Source organism: Propithecus coquereli, unplaced genomic scaffold (genome assembly GCF_000956105.1).
Source record: "Propithecus coquereli isolate 6110/MARCELLA unplaced genomic scaffold, Pcoq_1.0 Scaffold89, whole genome shotgun sequence".
Classification (NCBI taxonomy): domain Eukaryota; kingdom Metazoa; phylum Chordata; class Mammalia; order Primates; family Indriidae; genus Propithecus; species Propithecus coquereli.
Genome location: NW_012155173.1, coordinates 1,714,896 through 1,735,528, shown reverse-complemented (window position 1 = coordinate 1,735,528; position 20,633 = coordinate 1,714,896). Strand labels below are relative to the sequence as shown.

At 42.3% G+C, this 20,633-nt stretch overlaps 1 protein-coding gene across 1 annotated transcript in view; it reads left to right on the top strand.

Annotated features, from left to right (window-relative positions):
• The window catches only part of MRRF (mitochondrial ribosome recycling factor), a 62,670-nt gene extending 50,701 nt beyond the window's left edge, over window positions 1–11,969 (top strand). The window contains exons 6-7 of the mRNA XM_012664431.1: window positions 2,782–2,941; window positions 11,080–11,969. Of these exons, the coding sequence (XP_012519885.1) occupies window positions 2,782–2,941; window positions 11,080–11,157 (238 nt within the window). The 3' untranslated portion in view covers window positions 11,158–11,969. The remainder of the gene's footprint in view (window positions 1–2,781; window positions 2,942–11,079) is intronic.
• The last annotated feature ends 8,664 nt before the right edge of the window (window positions 11,970–20,633 follow it).

The window sequence follows — 20,633 nt, the reverse complement described above, 5'->3', positions numbered from 1 at the left end:
AAATTTTTTTCTTTTATTAAGGGTTTTCTAAACAGTGGAATACCTATTTCAAATTACATATGAAGGACAAGATTGAATTATTTCAATAAGGTTTATTTGGAGAAGTTTAAGAGATTTCTTACAGACTTATATTCATTTATTTTCTGCCCCTCTTAGTATTTCAGCAGGATTAAGTTTTTTGAATCAGTGGATCAAGTTTTAATTTTCCTGTTCCTTCCTTATACTGACATATGCTTTGGCAGAACAAAAAAGAGACCTAAACATGTCAGCATGATTTTCGTTCAATGAATTAAAAACCATAAAAGTAACAAGATCTGATCCAAATCCCTAAACTCCTGACATTGGTGGTTTTGTCCTTTTCAGTCCCAAGCTTCATATTACTAGCTTTGAAAAGCTTTCTGCCTGGAAGCAGAAGTAATGGCAGCAGTGCATGATTTATTTGAAATAGATTACAAGGGGTAGGCAGCACGGAGTAGTGGAAAGAATACAGGCCGGCAAGACCTGGATTTGAATCCCAGTTCTCTCACTCCAGCCCGTGGGCAAGTCACTTAACATCTGTGAGCCTCAATTTCTTCACTGGAAACGGGTGTTAGCTCTAATTTGAAGAGTTGTGAGGATCAATGAGGTAACATACTTAAAGTACTCACCTGGCATAGAGGAGCTTAATAATGGTAATAATCCGGGCCATTTTTATTTTGAGAATACCTTCAAGTAGCTGAATCCAGAAGGATTTATTTATAACACAACTGTTCACTTCAGAGCTTATCCTTTCTCAAAATTCTTTAATTTTTTTTTTTGTCATCAGAGAAAATATCAGGTAAATGCTACTAAATCTTTAACAGCTGCTCATTACTATTCCACACTGAACATGTACCCAGAATTTGGGATTGTACTTCCTTGGCAAGAGCCACATTGATTTGAGGTCAGGAAGCATAAGCATGTCCATTTCAGGACCTGGAGGTAGAGGAATTTTGTCATATGACATAAGGCTGGCTTTTGAGACAGGCCAGCCTAGGTTTGACTGGGTCTGACTTTGTATAAGATACCAAACTTCTTTGGGCTTCATTTTCTTCATCTGTAAATGGGGTTCATGATCTTAACAAGACTCTCCATGAAATCGCTTCCCAGCCTCTTTTCTTGTCCCTTTGTTATGTGTGCTCCAGCCAATTCCTCAAATGAAACATGGGCTCTGCAGCTTAAAGCCTTAATGGATGCTCTTTCCTCCTGGAAATTCCCCGTTGCTGTGACAGTAGTGGCTACTTGCACTTACTCTTCACATCCTAGTGTGGTATAATATATTAGTCAAGATAGGAGGGGTTGTGCTGCAGTAACAAGCAATCACAAAACCTCTGTGGCTTATAATAAGAGAAGTTTAGTTCTTACTCATGCTGCATGGTGGGCGCTGCTTGTCATAGTCACTCTGGGACCCAAGCTGATGGAAGCTCTATCTCAACTTGTACTGTGGCCAGGGGAAACAAATGTGGCAGAGCACACATCGCCTCTTAAAGCTTCTGTCCTGAGGTGACACCCATCATTTGTGCTCACATTTCATTGGCCAACACGAATTATATAGCCTGACTTCAGAAGGGATGGGGAAATCTATTCCTATTATGTGCCTGGAAGGATGAGAACCAGAATACTAGTGAACAGACCTAACGACTGTCACGTTTTAGATATCATTTCCTCAGGAAGGTCTCCCCTCACTGCACTGTCCCGAAACTCAAACAGTTCCCGGTAAGTTGGCTGAACACCTTCTGCATTCCCGTGGCACCCCATACTTCCCGACTTCCCTCACCACGGCACTTCTCACACCCTTTGCAAATGTCTCTTGTCTCTTAAGAGCAGACAGAGGTCTGTCATATTCATCGTATTACCCTCAGCACCTAATGCAGGTTTTGATAGGTAGTAACTCAGTTTGCATATGACAAAGAAAGGAAGGCAGAGCAAACATGCTGGGCTACTTCAGTGGGTTTTTGCGATGATTAAATATAAAATAGAAATCATGATAGCTGCTTCATATGGTTGTAAGAATCAATGTATAAAGTGCCTATCCCAGTGGTTTATTGTAGGCCCTTGGTACGTTCATTGTTGTTAATGATGAGGATGTTAAACAACTGACATTTATTAGGCATTTATAATGTGCTAGACACTCTCATGGGTACCTTATGGAAGTTAACTGGTACAATGGTTCTCACATGTCATGTTGGGACTCATGTTGTGTCTTGGCCAGTTTTGAGATGATTAACAAGTCATTTGTTACAATAATTGTTAAGATTCTGAAGGTTGCTACTTATTTTATTTTGAGTGATTAAAGATGGTTGAGAAAGGGGTAGAGTTATAGCTAATAATTGATGCCTTTTATTGAGCACTTAAAACGTGCCAGGGTCAGTGCTAAATGATTTACACGCATCATCTGATTTAATCTTTACACCACCCCTTAAGACAGGTGCTGATACAATCCCCATTAGACAGATAGGAACTCTTAGGAGAGGAAGTCAGTTTTGCTTCTCATAAGGGGCACGGCCAGGATTTGAGCCCAGGTTGGCCTAGATGCCCTGGCTCATGCTTTTAAGCAATAGTCTTACTGGCTCTCCTAGCCTAACTTGCCGGGCATTCTTCTTGACCCTGAGCGTGCCTGTGGCATGTGTCAGGACTGTGAAGATCAGCTGACACAGAGTAAGGTTACACAGTGCTGAGCAGGTGAACAGAGTGATGTTAAATTCTTGACTAACAGTTAACAAATAGAATGATTTTGTTTCATGTGTTTTTTTCTCTTATCAGAGTAACCAGGGAGCACAGGGAAATGCTGGTGAAACTGGCCAAACAGCACACCAACAAGGCCAAAGACTCTTTACGGAGGGTTCGCACCAATGCAATGAATAAGCTGAAGAAGTCAAAGGACAAGACCTCAGAGGATATCATTAGGCTCATAGAGAAACAGGTACTATTGTCAACAGATGTAGTAGTGTCTGTGTATCTGACCCACGGAATCATTTGGTCATGTCTGAAGCGAGGACAATTAAAGCAGAGTAGCCCTGAGCCTTTTATTCACATGATCAGCATCGACTGCATCTCTGTTCTAGGCCTAGCCCTATGCTGGAAGCTGGGAAGGCTCCATGGAGGAGGATGAGATACTATTTACCTTTTACTGTGTGCCAGGCTTTGTGTTGAACACTTCATATTACTTCATTTATCCTCATCTCTACAAAACTGTAAGGGAGGTAGTGAGGAAACTGAGGTTCAAAGAAGTTAAATAACTTGCCCAAAGTCACACTGCTGATAGAAATGGTAGAAGTGGGATCCAGACCCAGGCAGACTGATTTCAGAGCCTATATGCCAATGCTCTCCCCTCTGTTTTCAGTGTGCCGAGTAGTGGCACTTAAACAACTCTTAAAGGAGCTATTGGAGTAAAGTAGAGACAAGGGAGAAAGGTGTAACCACATGGGCAAAGATACGGTGATATAAAAGAACATTGTTCAGTTAGATCACTGGGGCTTGAATCTGGGATAAGCTTAGGGAATAAATAGAGAAAACAGAGTGGCCAGATCACAGAAGGTCTTGCATCCCAGGCTGAAGAGTTTGAACTTTAACATATCTGGAGGTTCCCACATTGGTTATGCATGTATATTAATCATCTATGGTCACAGTAATGCTACATAACAAACTACCTCCAAACCCAATGATTTACAATATCAAAGCTTTATTTCTTATTCTCATTTCTGTGGGCTGGCAGGGGTATAGCTGTTCTAGACTGGGCTCAGTGGGCTCAGTGGCTCCAGATCTTGTATTGGTTCAAATGTGCTTTATATATCTCTCAATCTTCAGAAGTCAACAGGTTTCCCAGAGCATCTTTTCGTGGTAACAGCAGATGCCAAAAACATGAGCCAAACCACTTGAGCACATTTTAAGCACCTGCTCTTGGCCAAAGCAAGCCACACGGGCCAAGCGCAGTGTCATTGATGTAGGAAAGAAGTAAATATGTTCATGGAGGTCTGGGGGAGGGAGTGAATATTTGCTGAACAATATCTAATCTACCACAGTACCATAATCACTTGGGAGCTTATAAAAATACAGGTATCTGGGGCTCCATTCACAGAGATGGAGGCAGTGAATCTGGGTTGGGGACCAGGAAACTGCATTTTTTTTTTTTTTTGAGACAGAGTCTTGCTCTGTCACCCTGGCTAGAGTGCAGTAGCATCATTGTAGCTCATTGTAACCTCAAACTGTTGGGCTCAAGCCATCCTCTTGTTTTAGCCTCCTGAGTAGCTGGGACTATAGGCATGAACCACAACGCCTGGCTAATTTTTCTATTTTTAGTGGAGACGGAGTCTTGCTCTTGCTCAAGCTGGTCCCAAACTCCTGATCTCAAGCAATCCTCTGCCCCAGCTTCCCAAAGTGCTAGGATTACAGGTGTGAGCCACCGTGCCTGGCCCAGGAAGCTGCATTTTTAAATGCTTCTTAGGTGATTCTCCTATAGTAATACTCTTGAAAGATTTCTTTTTCAGACAATGGGGAAATCACATCTGTATTTATGAAAGATGACTGTGGTTGCCAGGTAGAAAACAGATTGTAGGGGGCAAGACTGGAGACAGGGAGACCGGGGAGACTGCTGCAGAAATCCAACCAGTAAGTGTTGATGGCCTGAACCTGAGTAGTACCAGTGGGAAATAGTAAGATGAATTTACCAGTATTTAGGAGATATAATTAGTAATATTTAATGTAATATAAAGGGCTTGATAGGCCCCAGAGCCTATTTGTCCACAATAAAAGCATTATTTTGGGAAGATTGAACAGGAGTATAGGCAGGATGGGGAGTGAAGAGGGAAGAGTGAGAGGCAGGGAGAGCCACTAGGGAATGCCTGGAGGAGGCCATAAATTGACTAGCTGCTCCCCTTCTTCTGGACCAACAGAATGCTAATCGTGGGCCAGCCACAACAATCACATGGGGAGAATTTTAGGTGGATTCCTGGGTCCTGCTCCTGCATTTTCTGATTCAGTGGGTCTGCCCTAGGAATGTCTTATTTTTAAAAAGCTCCCCAGGTAATTCTACAAATGCACATGTGGAAGATAATGACCTAGAAACCTTATAATACACCCCTGTAATGGCACCAGAGTTAGAAAAAGATTATTTTGTACTTCATGTCCCGTGACCTTGGGGAAGTTATTTGACTCCTCAGAGTTTGACTGTTCCGTGAAAAGGGTTTGGTAATTTCCGCCTTGAAGGGTTTTCCTGGGATGCTTCAAAAGCGCTATTTGCATATCTGGCATCTCCCCTTCCTGCTATCTTTCTGCTGTGCTCTTTCCGTGCATCAGCTGAGAGAAGTTCGTAGATTAGGCTGGACTTTTCTGAGCACTGATCAGGCCTGTAATAGTGTGGGCCTTGGCTCCAGCTGGGCCAGCTCCTTGTCTGTCTCCTAGGGGATTTCATCTTTACAGTTGACAGTTTGCCTTTCATTACTTCCTGGTGGTAAGCCTGTGGACCTCCAGGGCCTGCCAGGCACTCCTCACTCAGCAAGTCAGGGCATCTGCCTTGGGGACCAGAGCCCACCACTCCTTGAAAAAGGAAGAATGATCAGATAACCAGCACTCTTGACAAAGTCCTTGCTGGAAGGCTTCACTCATTAGCACTGGCTTTTCACCATCCTCTTCAGATTAGATTCTTTTCTTCCGTGCTTCATCCTGTTGATTATTATTACATTTTCAAAGTGAAAATAGCGTAAGTTTTTCTGATACTAAACTAATGCATGTTTACTGTAGTTTTTAAAAAGGAATGAAGAAAGTCATTGAAATCTTATCACTTAGAGATGGCCATTAACATTTTAGTGCAGACCTTCAAGTTATCTCTTTAAGCATGTGTATATTACAAGAAGAAAAATCATACTATATATCATACAGTATATCATAGATATCTTTCCAGTGTAAAAATCTTTATTGAAGATAATATTTAAATGTTAATTCTTACCATTATTGTTAATAATTTCATCTATTGTCATATGGTTAAAAGTTTGGGCAGGAAAATTTTCAGGAGACAGCCTTGTATCCACTTCATTTTGTTCTTTTTCCCTGTCAGAAAGCACCAAACTGGAGTTTTTGGTGTGTGTTTTTTGCTTTTTTTTTTTTTTTTTTTAATATAAACAAGGCTATAGCTGATTGTTGCTCGTCAGTTTTTAAAAATTTGTTTACTTTTTGTTCCTCATTATCAAAGTAATGTATGCCCATTGTAGAAAATGTAGAGTACAAAAGACTATTTAAAAAAATGAGGAAAAATTCATTCGATAATCCCACATCATAGAGGCAACTGCTCTTAACATTTTGGAATATTTCTTCTTTCCTTTTTTTTTTTCTTTTTAACTACATAGCTTTAACATGATTGAGAACATACAGTATATATACAATTTTGTATTCAGCTTTTAATTTTCTGTTTGGCATTAAAGGCATTAGCATTTTCTTGTGCCTTGAAAAACTTTGTAAACAGCCATTTCTAAAGGCTTCTAAATAGTCCGTGTTGTGGTTATACCCATAATTCACTTTCATAAGCCCTCTTTTTGGACATTTAGTTTATTTAAACTTTTTTTGTTATTATAAGTAAGATTGCAGTGAATATCTTTATACATAAATCTTTGTTGAGATGATTTCCTTAGGATAGGAGTCCCAAGTATAGAATTACTGCACAAAGGGAATTCATTTTTAAGGTTCTTGGTATGTACTGCCTAAATCACTTGAAGGGTTTTTAGAATGTGTGTGTTTTTTAAAAAAATGTTTGCCTTTTATAACCCCTAACACTTGAAGCTGTAATTTTTAATGTGAGCTTAAATATTGCTTATCTTGAAAGTATTGCTTTTATTACCACATTCTATAAAAAGATTAAGTTCTTCTTTGTATAAATTTATAGATCCTTTCTGGAATATAATATGTCAATATGTATCAAAAGCCATACATTTCTGATTCAGTGACTTAGGAATTTATCCAAAATAAATTGTCCAGAATCTTATCTATAGGGATGTTCGTTGATGTATCAAGTGTAATAGTAGAAAACTGGAAAACTGTCTACATTTCTGACAGTGGGAAAATAAATTGTTTTATTTTCACTGGACTCTATATAGAAAGACAGTTATAAAAATATTTTAATAGACATGGTAAATTTTTTGGAATTTTTAAAAAAATTATACAATAGTATTGTGATTTCATTTTTATAAAGAAAAGTTACATGTACATAGGATTGGCAGCCTATACACATCAAAATATTAAAGGTGGTCATTTCAGGTGATAGGATTATGAACAAATTTGATTTTATTTTTTGTGAGATTTTCTTTCTTAATTTTTAAGCCAGTCAAATTTAATATTGGGGGGTTGTATGCCAGCTTTAGTAACACTTATGTTAGCAAGTTCTGATAACCCACTACCATTGGACTAGCCGAGATTTTTTTGTTTTATTTTTAATTTTCAAAAATGTTTTGAGGTCAGACTTTCTAAAACTTTATTATAAAAATGTTTCTTTCATCTTTGGTATATAAGAATGAAATGATTCAGTTGTAGGTCCTATCCCTGCAGTAATGTTTGACCCCCAGATTCCCTCAACAACCCCCCAGCTTCCCAACCCCAAGTCCAGGCCAGCACTGCTAAAGAAAGACCAGTGTCTTCCCACTTAGGACTCTGACATCTGCCAGCCTGCTGTTGCACCTTCACTTAGTTTGCTGTAATGGGCCTGCTGAACATTAAAGCACTTGGCAGAAACCATTGGTAACTCTGGCCAAGATCCTTTCACTGCTGCCTTTCTCTGAGAAACAGAGCTGCTCTGAAATGAGGGAAGCTGGGGTGCTGGTGGAGTTGAAGGAGGGAAGGGCTCCTCACAGACCGAGTGAGGCAGTGGGTGTTCCGAGCCAGGCCTCGGGAACGATGACTTATACGCAGGCCTGCCCCAGAGGTGTACTCTGTGCTCCTGCCATCCCCCTTTCTCTGTCCCTGCCTTTCATTTTCCTGAACTTGTAAGTAGCAAATGTGACAATGATGGTGACAATGATGATGTTGATGATGATATTACAATCTTTATGAGGCAGCGTATTATAATGGAAAGGGCTCTCGCTTTGGCGTCAGACAGTCCTAGAATAAAATCCTAGCTCTTTTGCATGTTAGCTGTTAATGCTTCACCTTTTTGAGCCTCTGTTTCTCCATCTGTAAAGTGGGAGCAGTAGTGCTTGTCTCACAGCATTGATATGAAGACCAAATGATGCAGCTTACTTAAAAGTGGCTCGTATGGTTGCTGGTCCTCAGCAATTGTTCACCCTGTATATTTATCCTGCTCCTCTCTTCAACTTTGTGACTTTAATGATCGTAACACAGCATGCTTGGAATGAGGAAGGACTAGGCCAGCTGCTGTGGAGCCCTGCAAAGGAAATAGCATCACACTGGCCATCAGAGTGGCAAGTTCTTGGCTCAGCAACACCACTGACTTGATCTGGGCAGATGAGTTAACATTCTGTGCCTTAGTTTACTCCTCTGTAAAATGAGGATACTACCTGTTCCACCTGCTTAATAGAGGTTATGTGAGGTGGTTGGATTTGAATGAAGTAACAGAGGATGAAACAGGTAAAATCCATGTTCTTTAATCAGGTAAAATTAATGTTTATAATATGTTAAAGGGAGCTAATAGTATTCATGTGTTATAAGGATCATGTGCAATAATGCATGTAAAATTTTAGTCAAATGTCTGGCGTGTAGTAAGTACTCAGGAAATAGAATCCATTGTTGGTAGTGGTGATGTTAATCATCATTATTTTAAGAAGTCTGATGAATATGGAAAAGATAAATTTGCAGGCAGACTGTCCCCAAGGGTACTTTGTGCCTATATTATGGTAAAAAGTTAGTAAATATTTTCATTGATTGATTAGTTGGAAAAGAAGTCAGGAAGTGATAGTAAAAATCATAGTAACACAACCAATATTTGTATAGCAAATAACCAGTTTAAAATGTGCTTGTATATTCATGATTTTGTTTAAACCTCACAACTACTCTCTAAGGAAGGGACTAGTATCCTCATTTGATAGATGAGGAAATTGAGACTCAAAGTGGGAAAATGACTTGTATATTTTTACCCCACTGAGAATTTTTTTTTTTTTTACACTTCCCACTTCTCAGAACCACTGAGAATTTAACCCAGAACCCACATTATCAAATTCTTACCCTAGGTACTCTCCCTCTTCCCATCCCCATCGCTGCCTGCAAACTAGCATCAAAGCCATTTTTCCAGAGGAGGCGTGTAGCCTTCATTCCTGACTGTCCCAGGCTGCCAGCCTGCAGGTGCTGGAGCACTGCTAGGCACCACGCCACACCCCATGCAAGGCAGCTGCAGAGGCAGAAGGATCTCAAGGGTTTGTGGCTAGATGAGTGATGAGGGATAAGCTGCCAGTCTGAGGCCACCCCCTTTGCCAGAGTGTCTGACAGCCCCAGGAGCTTTGCTTTTCCAGCTGAAAAATGCACAGTTGCCATGGTAAGAGCCTGGCTGTGCCTCTGCCTGGGACCAATTGCTCCAAGTCCTTTTTAGTTTCCACTCTAAATGTATTTAGTTTCTAATTCCTAGCCAAGGCCTGCGGTCTGCAAATAAAGATGTCAGGCAGCTACCATGCTGCTGAGCACACATATCCTGGGAATCATACTGCTGCCTTCAACGCTTCCTGCCTTCAGTCCCATTTAGACACAGGAGGAAGGCTGCAGCACCTACTGAATTGTATTGTTTTTCATTCTTAGAAAGAGTACCTGTTTATTGTAGAGAATTTGAAACTATAGGAAAATACAGAAAACTTTAATTATTCACTTAGTAAATATTTCCTAAGAACTTGCTATGTGCTAGTCCTAAGCTGGATGTGATGAATACAGATATAAATAATACATTGCCTGTCTTCCCATTACTAAAAGATAACCACTATTAATATTTTGGTAAGTTTCTTTCCAGTTTTTAAAAATATGCAGTTTTTTTGTTTACATATTTTAGAGATAATTTGTACTACATGTGTATACAATTTTGTATCCAGCTTTTTCCCTAATTCAAGGATAACATCAGCATGTTTCCATATTATAAATATCTTGAACCATTATTGAAAAAAATGTTTTTCTGATTATAAAAGCAATCCATGCTTGTTATAAAACATTTAGACATTTCAGAAATATATACTAGACTGTTATATACTAGACTAAGAAATAGTCTTAACCATTTTAATGACTGTATGTATTCAACTACTTCCCCATTCTGTAACTTTAGATTTTCTGATTTTTCATTATTAAAAATAAAGCTGAGATAAATATCTTTGTGTATAGTACTTAAGAAAAGTTTTCAGATCTTGTTCATGTGATAGTTTCATAGTTGACAGATTTTGGGTTTAAATGGTACGAACATTTGCATCAGTTTGAATTTTTATCAATGATATATGAGCTTATCCATTTCACCATAGTTTACTGGCATTGAATATTACAATTAAAAACCACAACATCAAATTTTGCTAACTATGATACCTGAATTGTATGTTGTTTCAATTGGCATTTCTTCAATATCTATTGAATTTTCCATGCTTGTTAACTAGATGTACTTCATTGTTTTTCAAGGCATTTCTTTTTCTGCTTCACTATTGGGATCGTAATATCTTGTTATCAGTTTGTATGAGGGCTTTGTATAGCAAGATGTCTGAGGTGTAGGAAATTCTAGAGTCACATTAAGGGACAGATAAGGCTGGCTTCTTCGTATGCGTAATAGGTAAGAGTTTTGGGTTGTAGAATCAGACTACTGTGGATTAAATATTGTTATTGCTACTTGCCAGCTGTATGTCCTGAATAAGTGATCTAACTCCCTCAGTTTTCTTATCTGCAATATAGGGATAATAGTATCTATCTCATGGGATTGCTATTAGGAATTAATTAATAAGAATGTATATATAAAGTTCTTAGTAGAGTACCTGGTTGGGACTCAGTTAATGTGAACTTTGCCACTATTATTATTTCTCAGATAACCTCTTCATATTTCTGGAGTATTTATCCCCCTACCCTTTTCTAGCCCCGTTTATGAGGCTGTTTCATTTTGTGTTCTTGCAGATCAGCCAAATGGCCGATGACACAGTTGCAGAGCTGGACAGGCATCTGGCAGTGAAGACCAAAGAACTCCTTGGCTGAGAGTCCATCAGGGACCAGCAACACTCCAGAGCGTGGAGTGGATCCCGTGGGGGAGCAAATTGGCATCCCCAGGCCCCATCCACACAGAAGGCTATGACCATGCAATCAGTCCTTGTGAGCCCAGCCTTCCAGTGGAACACTCAGACTTCTTCATTCTCTTCCCCCTACCGCTGGCCCCACCCCATTCTGCCCTGGGCCTTTGGCGTGGATGGCCCTCAGAGAATATCTGCGGCTGGCAGAGGGCCTTTACTTGGGCATTTGGCTTGACCGTGATGTCACCAAGGGACTGGGACCATTGGCAGGCTTAGTACTGCCTGCTCCTCATGTCAGGAGCCTCCTTTTCATTTAGGCCCTGTCCCCAGTCTTGAACTCTGCTTGAACTGATGTGGGCCTTCACCTGTGACTGGACATCTTTGCCAGAGGCCCATTTTCACCAAACAGTAAAATCTAAATAAATTGAAAAGAATACCAGCCACAAAAGGAGGGACAGAATTGGTCTGGATTGATCTCTGAAGACCTGCATATGAAGCAACCAGAACAGTACTTTTGCCTCAGGGTCACCCTCACGCATGTGCTTTTCTCTGCCTGGCCCACTCTTCCACTCCTCACCTGTTCACCTCCAGGTTTCAGCTTGGATATTATGTCCTTTGGGAGGTCTTCCTGTCCCACCTCATGTAGGACCCCGGATACCGCCTCTCATAGCACAGTCTACTGCTTTCATCTTAACCCTAAGTATTCTTTCTGCTCATTAGTCTGTATATCCTCAGAACTCAGCGTAATGCCTGGAGCATAGTAGGCATTCTTATGTTTGTGCTGTGAATAAATTTCACACAGTAGCTACCCAGCAAATGCTGGCTGCTTTTCTTTTTTTTTCAGTCTTAACACCATCTTTCTGTCATTCTCCACACTTGCCCTTGTCCTCAACAATTGCCTGGTAATGAAATACCATTCATCACTTGACAGACAAGTGGTTTGTCGTGGCTCATCTTTGGGTACTGGGGTAAATTAGTTTTTTTTTCCCTCCAATTATTTTTCACTCATTCATAATATCAACATCATGAGTTAGATATAGTTCTAGGCATTATTTGTAATCTTCACAGTGAACATGAGGGATATGCGTTATGTCCATTTTACAGATTTGAAAACTAAGACTTGACAGTATTCGGCAACTTGCCCCAAATAACAAAGCTGCTATGGTAGAGGGTTTTCATTTTTCATGGTCAGTGTCATTTACAGAGAGGTGAGGTTTCTTGCCCGAGGTTACACAGCTAGCAAGTGGCAGAGCAGGGATTCAAATTGATTCTAAAGCCTGTGCTCTGCCCACTAGTGTAAAAGGAAAAAAACAAAATTTTTTCCCCCTACTGTCACACTTAACGTGGAACACCAAACAATTCTCCAGCAGACACCAACTAGGTATCCTATAATTGAATTCAATTCTGACACTATCTACCTGGAGAACAGTGTCACATCCCACGGGTTGAGCGCTCAGCCCCACAGACTGCCTCCACTTTCAATGCCAGTCATGAGTCTGGGCCGCCCATACTTCTGGCCAACCAGCTAAAACCCAGGGTTCCTGGCCCCCTCCTTGGGTTTGAGCCAGGACAGCTCACAGAACTCGGGGAAACACATTTACTGTTTTATTATAAAGGATGTTATGAAGGGTACAGATGATGAAGAGGTACATAGGGTAAGGTATGGGGAAGGAGCACAGAGCTTCCGTGACTTCTCTGGGCTCCCCACTTTCCCAGCACCTCCACGTGTTCAGCAACCTAGAAGGAACCACTGCATCCAGCTACCTTTCTTAGCGTTTAGTGAACACCAGCTGTTTGTCAGGTACTGTACTGTGTGCTGGGAGCACAAAAATGGGTAAGACGTGACCCCTGTCTTTGAGGGGTGCACAGTGCACTGAACTAAATTGCTATCTATAATGTCTTAGATGGAAAGGTAGGAAGTTGATTCCAGTTCTGCCAGATATCTGCCTTCAGCATGGAGCCCGCTTTGGTGGCAGCAGGGCCTGGCTGAGTTCCGTCGAAGCAGCATCCAACTTCTCTTTGCTGTTTGACTTTCCCCAGACTGTCCTGTGCTACAGGTAATAAGGATTGCACTCCTCCCTCTGCTTATCCTGATGGAATACACAGCCTTGAGGATTCAAGGTCAGAATTGGGTCAAAGATGAAAGAAACCAGCACAATCTCCTGCCCGGCTTACCTGTCTTCAAACCTCATTCGCCAGCTGTTAGTGGCCATCACGTGGTTGGAACTCAGCTGGGGAGAGAACAGGTATAGAAATAGCAATTAAGGAGCCTCTTTCGAGGTAAGCCACATGAAGGGGGCTTTGCGACAATCTATGAGTGGCCGAAGTCCCCCACTCACTGCAAATGTGCTTCTCAAAGATGCAGGATTTTTTAATAAACAGAGGAAATGATAAATTATGTTGTAACTTCACTCCAAAGGCATTTGGTTCTTAACAGCCAAATCCTCTGTAGTCTTTAAATAAACAAAAACTTATTTGGTGAACAGACGGGGGAAAAATGAAAGATTTTCTGTACTTGGTTTCCACATGTCAACAATTTCTCTCCTGTGTGTTTGTTGGCCAAAGCTGTATCTCATGATAAATGAATAAAGGAAAACCTCGAGCCCAGGGCAGTCAGACAGCTCAGCAAATGGCTTTCAGCTGATTGCTCTATTTCGGTTGACATTTATCAAAGAGTTTCTCTGTTACTCTCTGTGTCAGGCTGTAGTGGTGGCAGGGACGAGAATGAGACTACCTGTTTGAATATGCTGAGTAATGAGTAATGCTGGAGCAGTTCATTCTCCTCTCTCTCTCCTGCAGTTTCTCTTTCAAAAAAGCTGGGTATGGAAATTCTCACACTTACCAGAAGATTTAACTACCTCTTCTGTTCAGTTCAACAACTTTCAAAGTCCCATGAAAAATTCAGGCCAAAGAGAATGAGAACATTTTTTCGCTTTATTTTTTTCTTCTGTGTGTGTGTATGTGTGTGTTGGAAATGACAAAAGGAACTGGAATATAAAAAAATTAAAAAAAAAACTTCACTGGCCAGGTGCAGTGGCTCACGCCTGTATTCTCAGCACTTTGGGAGGCCAAGGTGGGAGGATCACTTGAGCCCAGGAGTTTGAGGCTGTAGTGAGCTATGATCACACCAGTGTACTCCAGCCTGGGTGATAGAGTGAGACCCCGTCACCTTTGAAATTAGGTGTATATCCTTCCAGACTTTGTGCAGATATAATTTTTTATTTTAGAGACAGAGTCTCACTCTGTTACCCAGGCCGGAGTGCAGTGGCATGATCATAGCTCACTGCAGCCTTGAACTCCTGGCTCAAGAGATCCTCCTGCTTCAGCCTCCCCAGTAGCTAGGACTACAGGTGCGTGCCACCATGCCCAGCTAATTTTTTTTTTTAATTTTTTGCAGAGACAGGGTCTCGCTATGTTGCCCAGGTTGGTCTCGAACTCCTGGCCTCAAGCAATCTTCTGGCCTCGGCCTCCTGTAGTCAGATATAGTTTTTTAGAAGGAGGGAGGAGAACTATTCTATCTATAGTCTGAAGTTTTTTTTATTTATTTTTTTTAACTGCAAACCAATCGTGACCATCCACGTATGTACATACAGATACAATTCATTCTTTCATTGCCATTCAGTATTCCATAATGTGGACCTACCATAACTTATTTTACTATTAATATTACCCCATGACATTTTAAAAAAATAATTTCAAATACATTGGAAGATGTTTGTATTTAAAGATGATTTTTTAATAGGAAAAAAAAGACTCGTAAGATTATCTGGTAAATTCTGGTCTTCCTCAACCTCAGACTAATCTTTATTGAATGCCTGTTGTGGACCAGGTACCATGCTAGACCCTTTACATGTGTTATTACAATTAAACTTCTGAACAATCCTTGTTGGTGTAAGTATTACTATTGTGTTTATGTATGAGAAAACTGAGGTTCAGAAAGGGTATTTAACTTGCTGAAGGTCACACAGCTAGTGGGTGCTAAAGTGAAGTTTCAAACCCAGATCTGACTTTGAAGTGGGTCCTTGTCAGTATGCTTTGGTTCCTAAGTCTTCACTGAATACTTACTCAAAATGAACGTAGCACATTTCTGGGCCTGGAAGGTGAGGTAAGAGAAGCACAAGTCTTGCTTTCATAAAACAGTTAGCAATAAAGGACTGCATGTAAAACAGCATAGTACCTGGCACATGATAAACACTGAAGAAATGGTAGCTCTTTTGGAGACACTGGCAGACTTCTCTTGAATATATCAGAGAACCAGGGAACAAGCAAAGTGATCACCAGTCAATAATGATGATAACAACGATAGTATTTATGTTATCAATAACTAATATTTGCTTAGTGCTTTTTAGTTTTCAAACTGCTTCTACATCCTTTATCCCATTGAAACCACTGAGTGAAACTTTGCAGTTAGGAAAGACTATGATCATAAAAGTTCATATCCTCAAAACCACTTATTGAGGCTTTCTGTTGCCCAAATAGATGGTCAGTTTTCATGATGTGCATTTGAAAAGGTGTGTTAGCTATTTGGGGGGTACAAGTTTTGATGTGTATACAGGAAATGTAGTTTATAGATTATTCTGTGTGGGTTTTCTATATTCTTACTTATTTTTCGACCCTTTAATAAGTCTTGGACTGAAAGTGGTGCGTTTCAGTCTGCTGTTATTAACATTTCTATTTTGTCTTGCATTTCCTATAATTTCTGCTTTATGAAAGTGCTGAAGTGTTTTGTACCTAGCTCTCCAGACTTTACATCTTCTTTATTTCATTCAGTGCTCTCAGTCTGAATTCTGTCTTGTTACCTATGAAGATCACAGCTCTTACTTGCTTTTTGTTTACACTTAGTGTATGTTTCCCCATTTCTTTATTTTTAGCCTTTAGGAATCACTGTTGTAGGTGTGTTTCCTTTTTTGGGGTTGATTTTGTTCTATAAACCATTCTGAAACACCTTTTTTTCTTATTTTTATTTTTAATTGTGGTAAAATATACATAACAAATATTACCATGTTAACCATTTTTAGGTATACAGTTCAGTGGTGTTAAGTACATTCACATTGTTGTACAACCAGTCTCCAGAACTCTTTTCACCTTGGAGAACTGGGACTGATACCCCTTAAACAGCTCCTCGTCACCCCTCCTCCCAGCCCCTGGCAACCACCATTCTACTTTCTGTCTCTATGAATTTGACTATTCTAGGAATCCCATATAAGTGGAATCATACAGTATTTGTCTTATGGAGACACTGGCAGACTTCTCTAGAATATATCAGGGAACCAGGGAGCAAGCAAAATGATCTGGCTTATTTCACTTAGCATAATGTCTTCAGCGTACATCCCTGTTGTAGAATGTATCAGAATTTCCTTTATAAGGCTGAATAATGTTCTATTTTATGTACATATAAAACTCCTTTTAAACGGTGACTTAAACTCATTTACATTTATTCATAACAGTGATATGTTTAATTTACTTTTTCTTTATGTTTGGTTTTAACACTAAGTGATTTGGTGTCACAACCGTCAGCAGGTTAAGAGACTAGGAATTAGATTGAGGAGAAGGGTTGCTTCTGCATAGAGGAAGTTCAGTGTTTGTTAAATGAACAAATAAGTGATGATCTCTCTTTCTCTCTCCTTTGAGATGGGGTCTTGCTATATTGTCCAGGCTGGATTCAAACTCCTGAGCTCAAGGGATCCTCCTGCCTCAGCCTCCCAAGTAGCTGGGAGACTACAGGTGTGCACCACTGTGCCTAACCATCTAGGTATCTAATATTCCTTTCTTCGGTCTCTGTTTTAATCCATCCTGTGCTGTTAAGTTAGATCAACCTGAAATACAGCCTTTATCATGTTACTCTTTTGCTCAAAAACATTCAATGGCTCCCCCATTGCCTGCTGAATTATGTAAACTCTTCATCCGGACATTCAGTGACTTCTGCAGTCTGGGCTGGGTGTATCTCTTTAATTGTGATTGTCTCTCTCACAGCTCCCCTGATACAACCAGTGCTTAAGCTAAATGGAATTACTAGCTTTTCTGAAATTTTCTGCTGCTTTCTCCCACCTCCAAGCCTTTTCTTAGGCTCTTTTCTTTGCCTCTCTGAAAGCACTGCAAGCTTATCTAGCCTTCAAAGCCCTTCTTAGTCCCAAGTCCTTCCTTAGACTCATTCCTGTTTTGATCTTGATGTTTCTGATCCTGGACCTGCATGTACCGCTGAGCATCTCCCCTTGGATATGCCTCAGGCATCTTGAACTCAGCCGCCCAGCCGAGACCGCCCCAGGCCTGCTGGCCCTCCTGCGTTTCCTCCCTCAGGGAAAGGCCTCACCATCCACCCAGGGGCCAAGCCGGGACATCAGGAGCCACCTTGCCTCCCTCTCCCTCACCCCCTCATCCAGTAAGTCACCAGGTCCTCTCCTTTCTTTTCTGGGCGCACACTGGAGTGGTGCTTACCAGGGAAGAGGCGTGGCAAATGTCCCAGGCTGGCCTTTCCCGGATCTCTGAGCACTTGGCCCCACCTCAGAGGCCTATGACCTTGGCAAGAAAGTCCCCCCTGCACATTTAGTCTTTGCATCCTCTGACTAGCACAGTGCTTGGCGCAGAGCAGGTGTTGAGGAAATGTTTGTCCAATTCGAATGGGCCTGCCAGGCCTTGATACAAACAAAGTCACGTTTACATCAATAACCCGAAGTTTCTCTAATTACCTCACCTTGCCCAGGGGACCTTCAACTCTACTGCTAAAGCTGCCTCAAGAGTTTGCAGACCACATGGTGTCCATAGTCACTGCATCTACCTTACTCCTCCTCTCCCACCTAGGTGCCCCATCGCTGGCACCTGCAGCCGCAAATGCCACTTGAGGGAGCTCCACCTTCACTCTTCCGGAGAGTGTCTGTCTGTGGCAGGATGCTGGTTCCTGGGCTTGGGATGCCAGAGCATGCGGGGTGGGGGCCCTGAAGAAGCAGGGAGAAGGTCTCTTTCCTCATCTCCTGCCGACCTTGGCCCCCCGAGTTCCAAAGCAGCGTCACTGGGCTCCAGAGCGCCTAAATCTCCCAGTGTGGCAGCCCTTCCACAGGCTGACTGCTGCCCCTGACGGGGGGGCCCACAGCTGGCCTGCAGGACTGGGCAGGACACCAGTCCCTTCTGCTCTCTGCCTTCCCAGGCCCTGGCCTCAACCCAAATAGCTCCCTTTGTCCAAGATGCGACTCCGCAGCCCCCTCTGCGCTGATGATAGCAGCGGCTGATGAGCGCTGGACCTTTGCTATGCTTTAGGCAACTCTAGGAGCTAGCTGTTATTTTGTTCATTTTACAGATGAGGATGGAAGCACGGAGAGAGGCTCAGTTACTTGTTCTGAGACACGCAGAGGAAGACTTGGAACCCAGGGAATCGGGGGTCTGATTCCCCAGGTAGGTAGGCAGCCTTATAAATTATTTTAACTGAGATCCAGGCACAGTTTAACCTGGTAAAAAAGAATAAAAAAAAAAGAGTATGCATTATTTTAACTAAGAGACCAGTGGGGCTGAAAAGAGCCCCATGAGGTGCTGGATGGCCAGTGAGAGCTGCTGGGCCCGTCCCAGTTTCGCCCTTTCTACCCTCAGTTCTCTCGGCTTCTCTGCGGGAGCTGGAGGAGACTGGCACAGGATCAGGGATTGCCAGCCGGGCAAGGGAACCTGTGCTGGTCCCTGACAAAGTCTTCACCCGCCTGGGGCAAAATGAATAAAAGCAATGTAGTAGATGTTTTCATGACATTAAATTTATTTAACTTAAAAGACCATTGTATATTCTTAGATCTTATTCTTCCTACCTTTGTTTCTGGTATTAAAATATTCTTTCTATTATGAAATGATAAGAAATTGGTGATTCTGAAAAAAAAAAATCCTCATTTAGAAAAATAAGAAGTTGTTCACCTTCTGGTGGTTCTCTCCATTTTTTTTTTTTTTTAAACTTTACAAATGCCTGAATCCCAAAGTCTGGGAGCTAGGGGACCTCACGCCTACTCCTAGCGCTGACATCCGTGAGGCTGTCATCCAAGGGAAGCCGGAGCTGTCACTAGGGGAGAAGCAGGAGAGGGAGGCGGTTTGACCCGTGTGGGTGTCAGGGCCCCCGTGGGTGAGCGAGCAGTGCCGCGAGGCAGGGGTTGGAAATGGGACAATAGTCAATCAGGAGGGTTCAGAGACCCACCAGGGAGGAGGGACGGTGCGGGAGGTGAGACAGAGAGAGGAGAGGGGGAGAAAGAGAGAGATACAGGAGACAGAAACGCACAGGCGCACACACACAAGCACAGAGATGGGCAGATAGAGACAGAAAGACAGGCATGAGGAGGCAAGTGAGATGGAGACACAAAAACTGGTGGGGACAGACAGCCAGTCGCAGAAGGACAGTATCGTCTGTAGAGATACTCCGAAAGAGACACCTACAAAGTCAGACACTGAGATTGACAGAGACAGACACAGAGGGAGGCAGAGAAGGACACACAGAGAGAAAATAAAATCGAGAAAGAGAAGCACACAGAGGAACAGTTGAAAGAAAGAAAAAGAAAGAAGAAAGGAAGAAAGAAAGAAAGAAAAGAGAGAGGAAGGAAGGAAGAGAAAGAAAAGAAAGACGAGAGAAAGAGCAGTGGAAAGACACACACATGTAGACGGCCGAGTGCGGCAGCCTGAGACGGGAGGAGAGAGAGCGAGGCCGCGGCTTTGGGCAGCCCCAGGGCCTGGCGCGCAGGGCGTGGGTGGAGGAAGCGGCGCATCGGCAGCGGGGGCTGCGGGGACCAGATAAGGACGCCTGCCAGAGGAAAGCAGGGGAAGGAAAGACGTTTACAAACCCCCTGGGGGACAAAGAGGGGAGGCTGCCCCAGGCCCAGAGAACAATGGGTACTTGACTTCAGTGGGTCATTAATGAGACAATTAATGGAAAGAGTCACAGAGGCCTCCCCAGGGAGGACTTTGAGAGTGGATAAGTGGAATTATTGAAGGCATGCGGGTGGCTCCGAGTGGGGGGGCCTGTCCCCACAGCCCAGATGTCCAGTGTGCCAACTGCAGATTCCTGGCCTGGGGCCTCGCCCCCCCCCCCAACAAGCCCTGTGCTCTCTCGCTCTGGAGCCCTGCCAGCCCCCACCACACCCCCTGCCTTCCTATCCCTTTGCTTTTGCCTCTGCCCTCCCTCTACCTGGAATGTCCTCCCTGATTACATCCAGCCAGGGAAACCCCACCCTTCTGGGGGTAAATCAATGTGGTGCATCCATACAGTGCAATGGTGAGCCCGCCCCCGCTCCGGAACATAATGGGCAGAGGGAAAAGCAAGCAGAGTCATATATACAGTATGGCATCGTTATATAAATTAGAATTGCACAGGCACAAAGCAATTCTTTTCAAAATTATTCCTGAGTCTATTTTGCATTATAAATTTTAAAAAAAGGGGGATTGTGAAGGATATGTACTAAATTCATAATGTAATTGCCACTGGGGAGT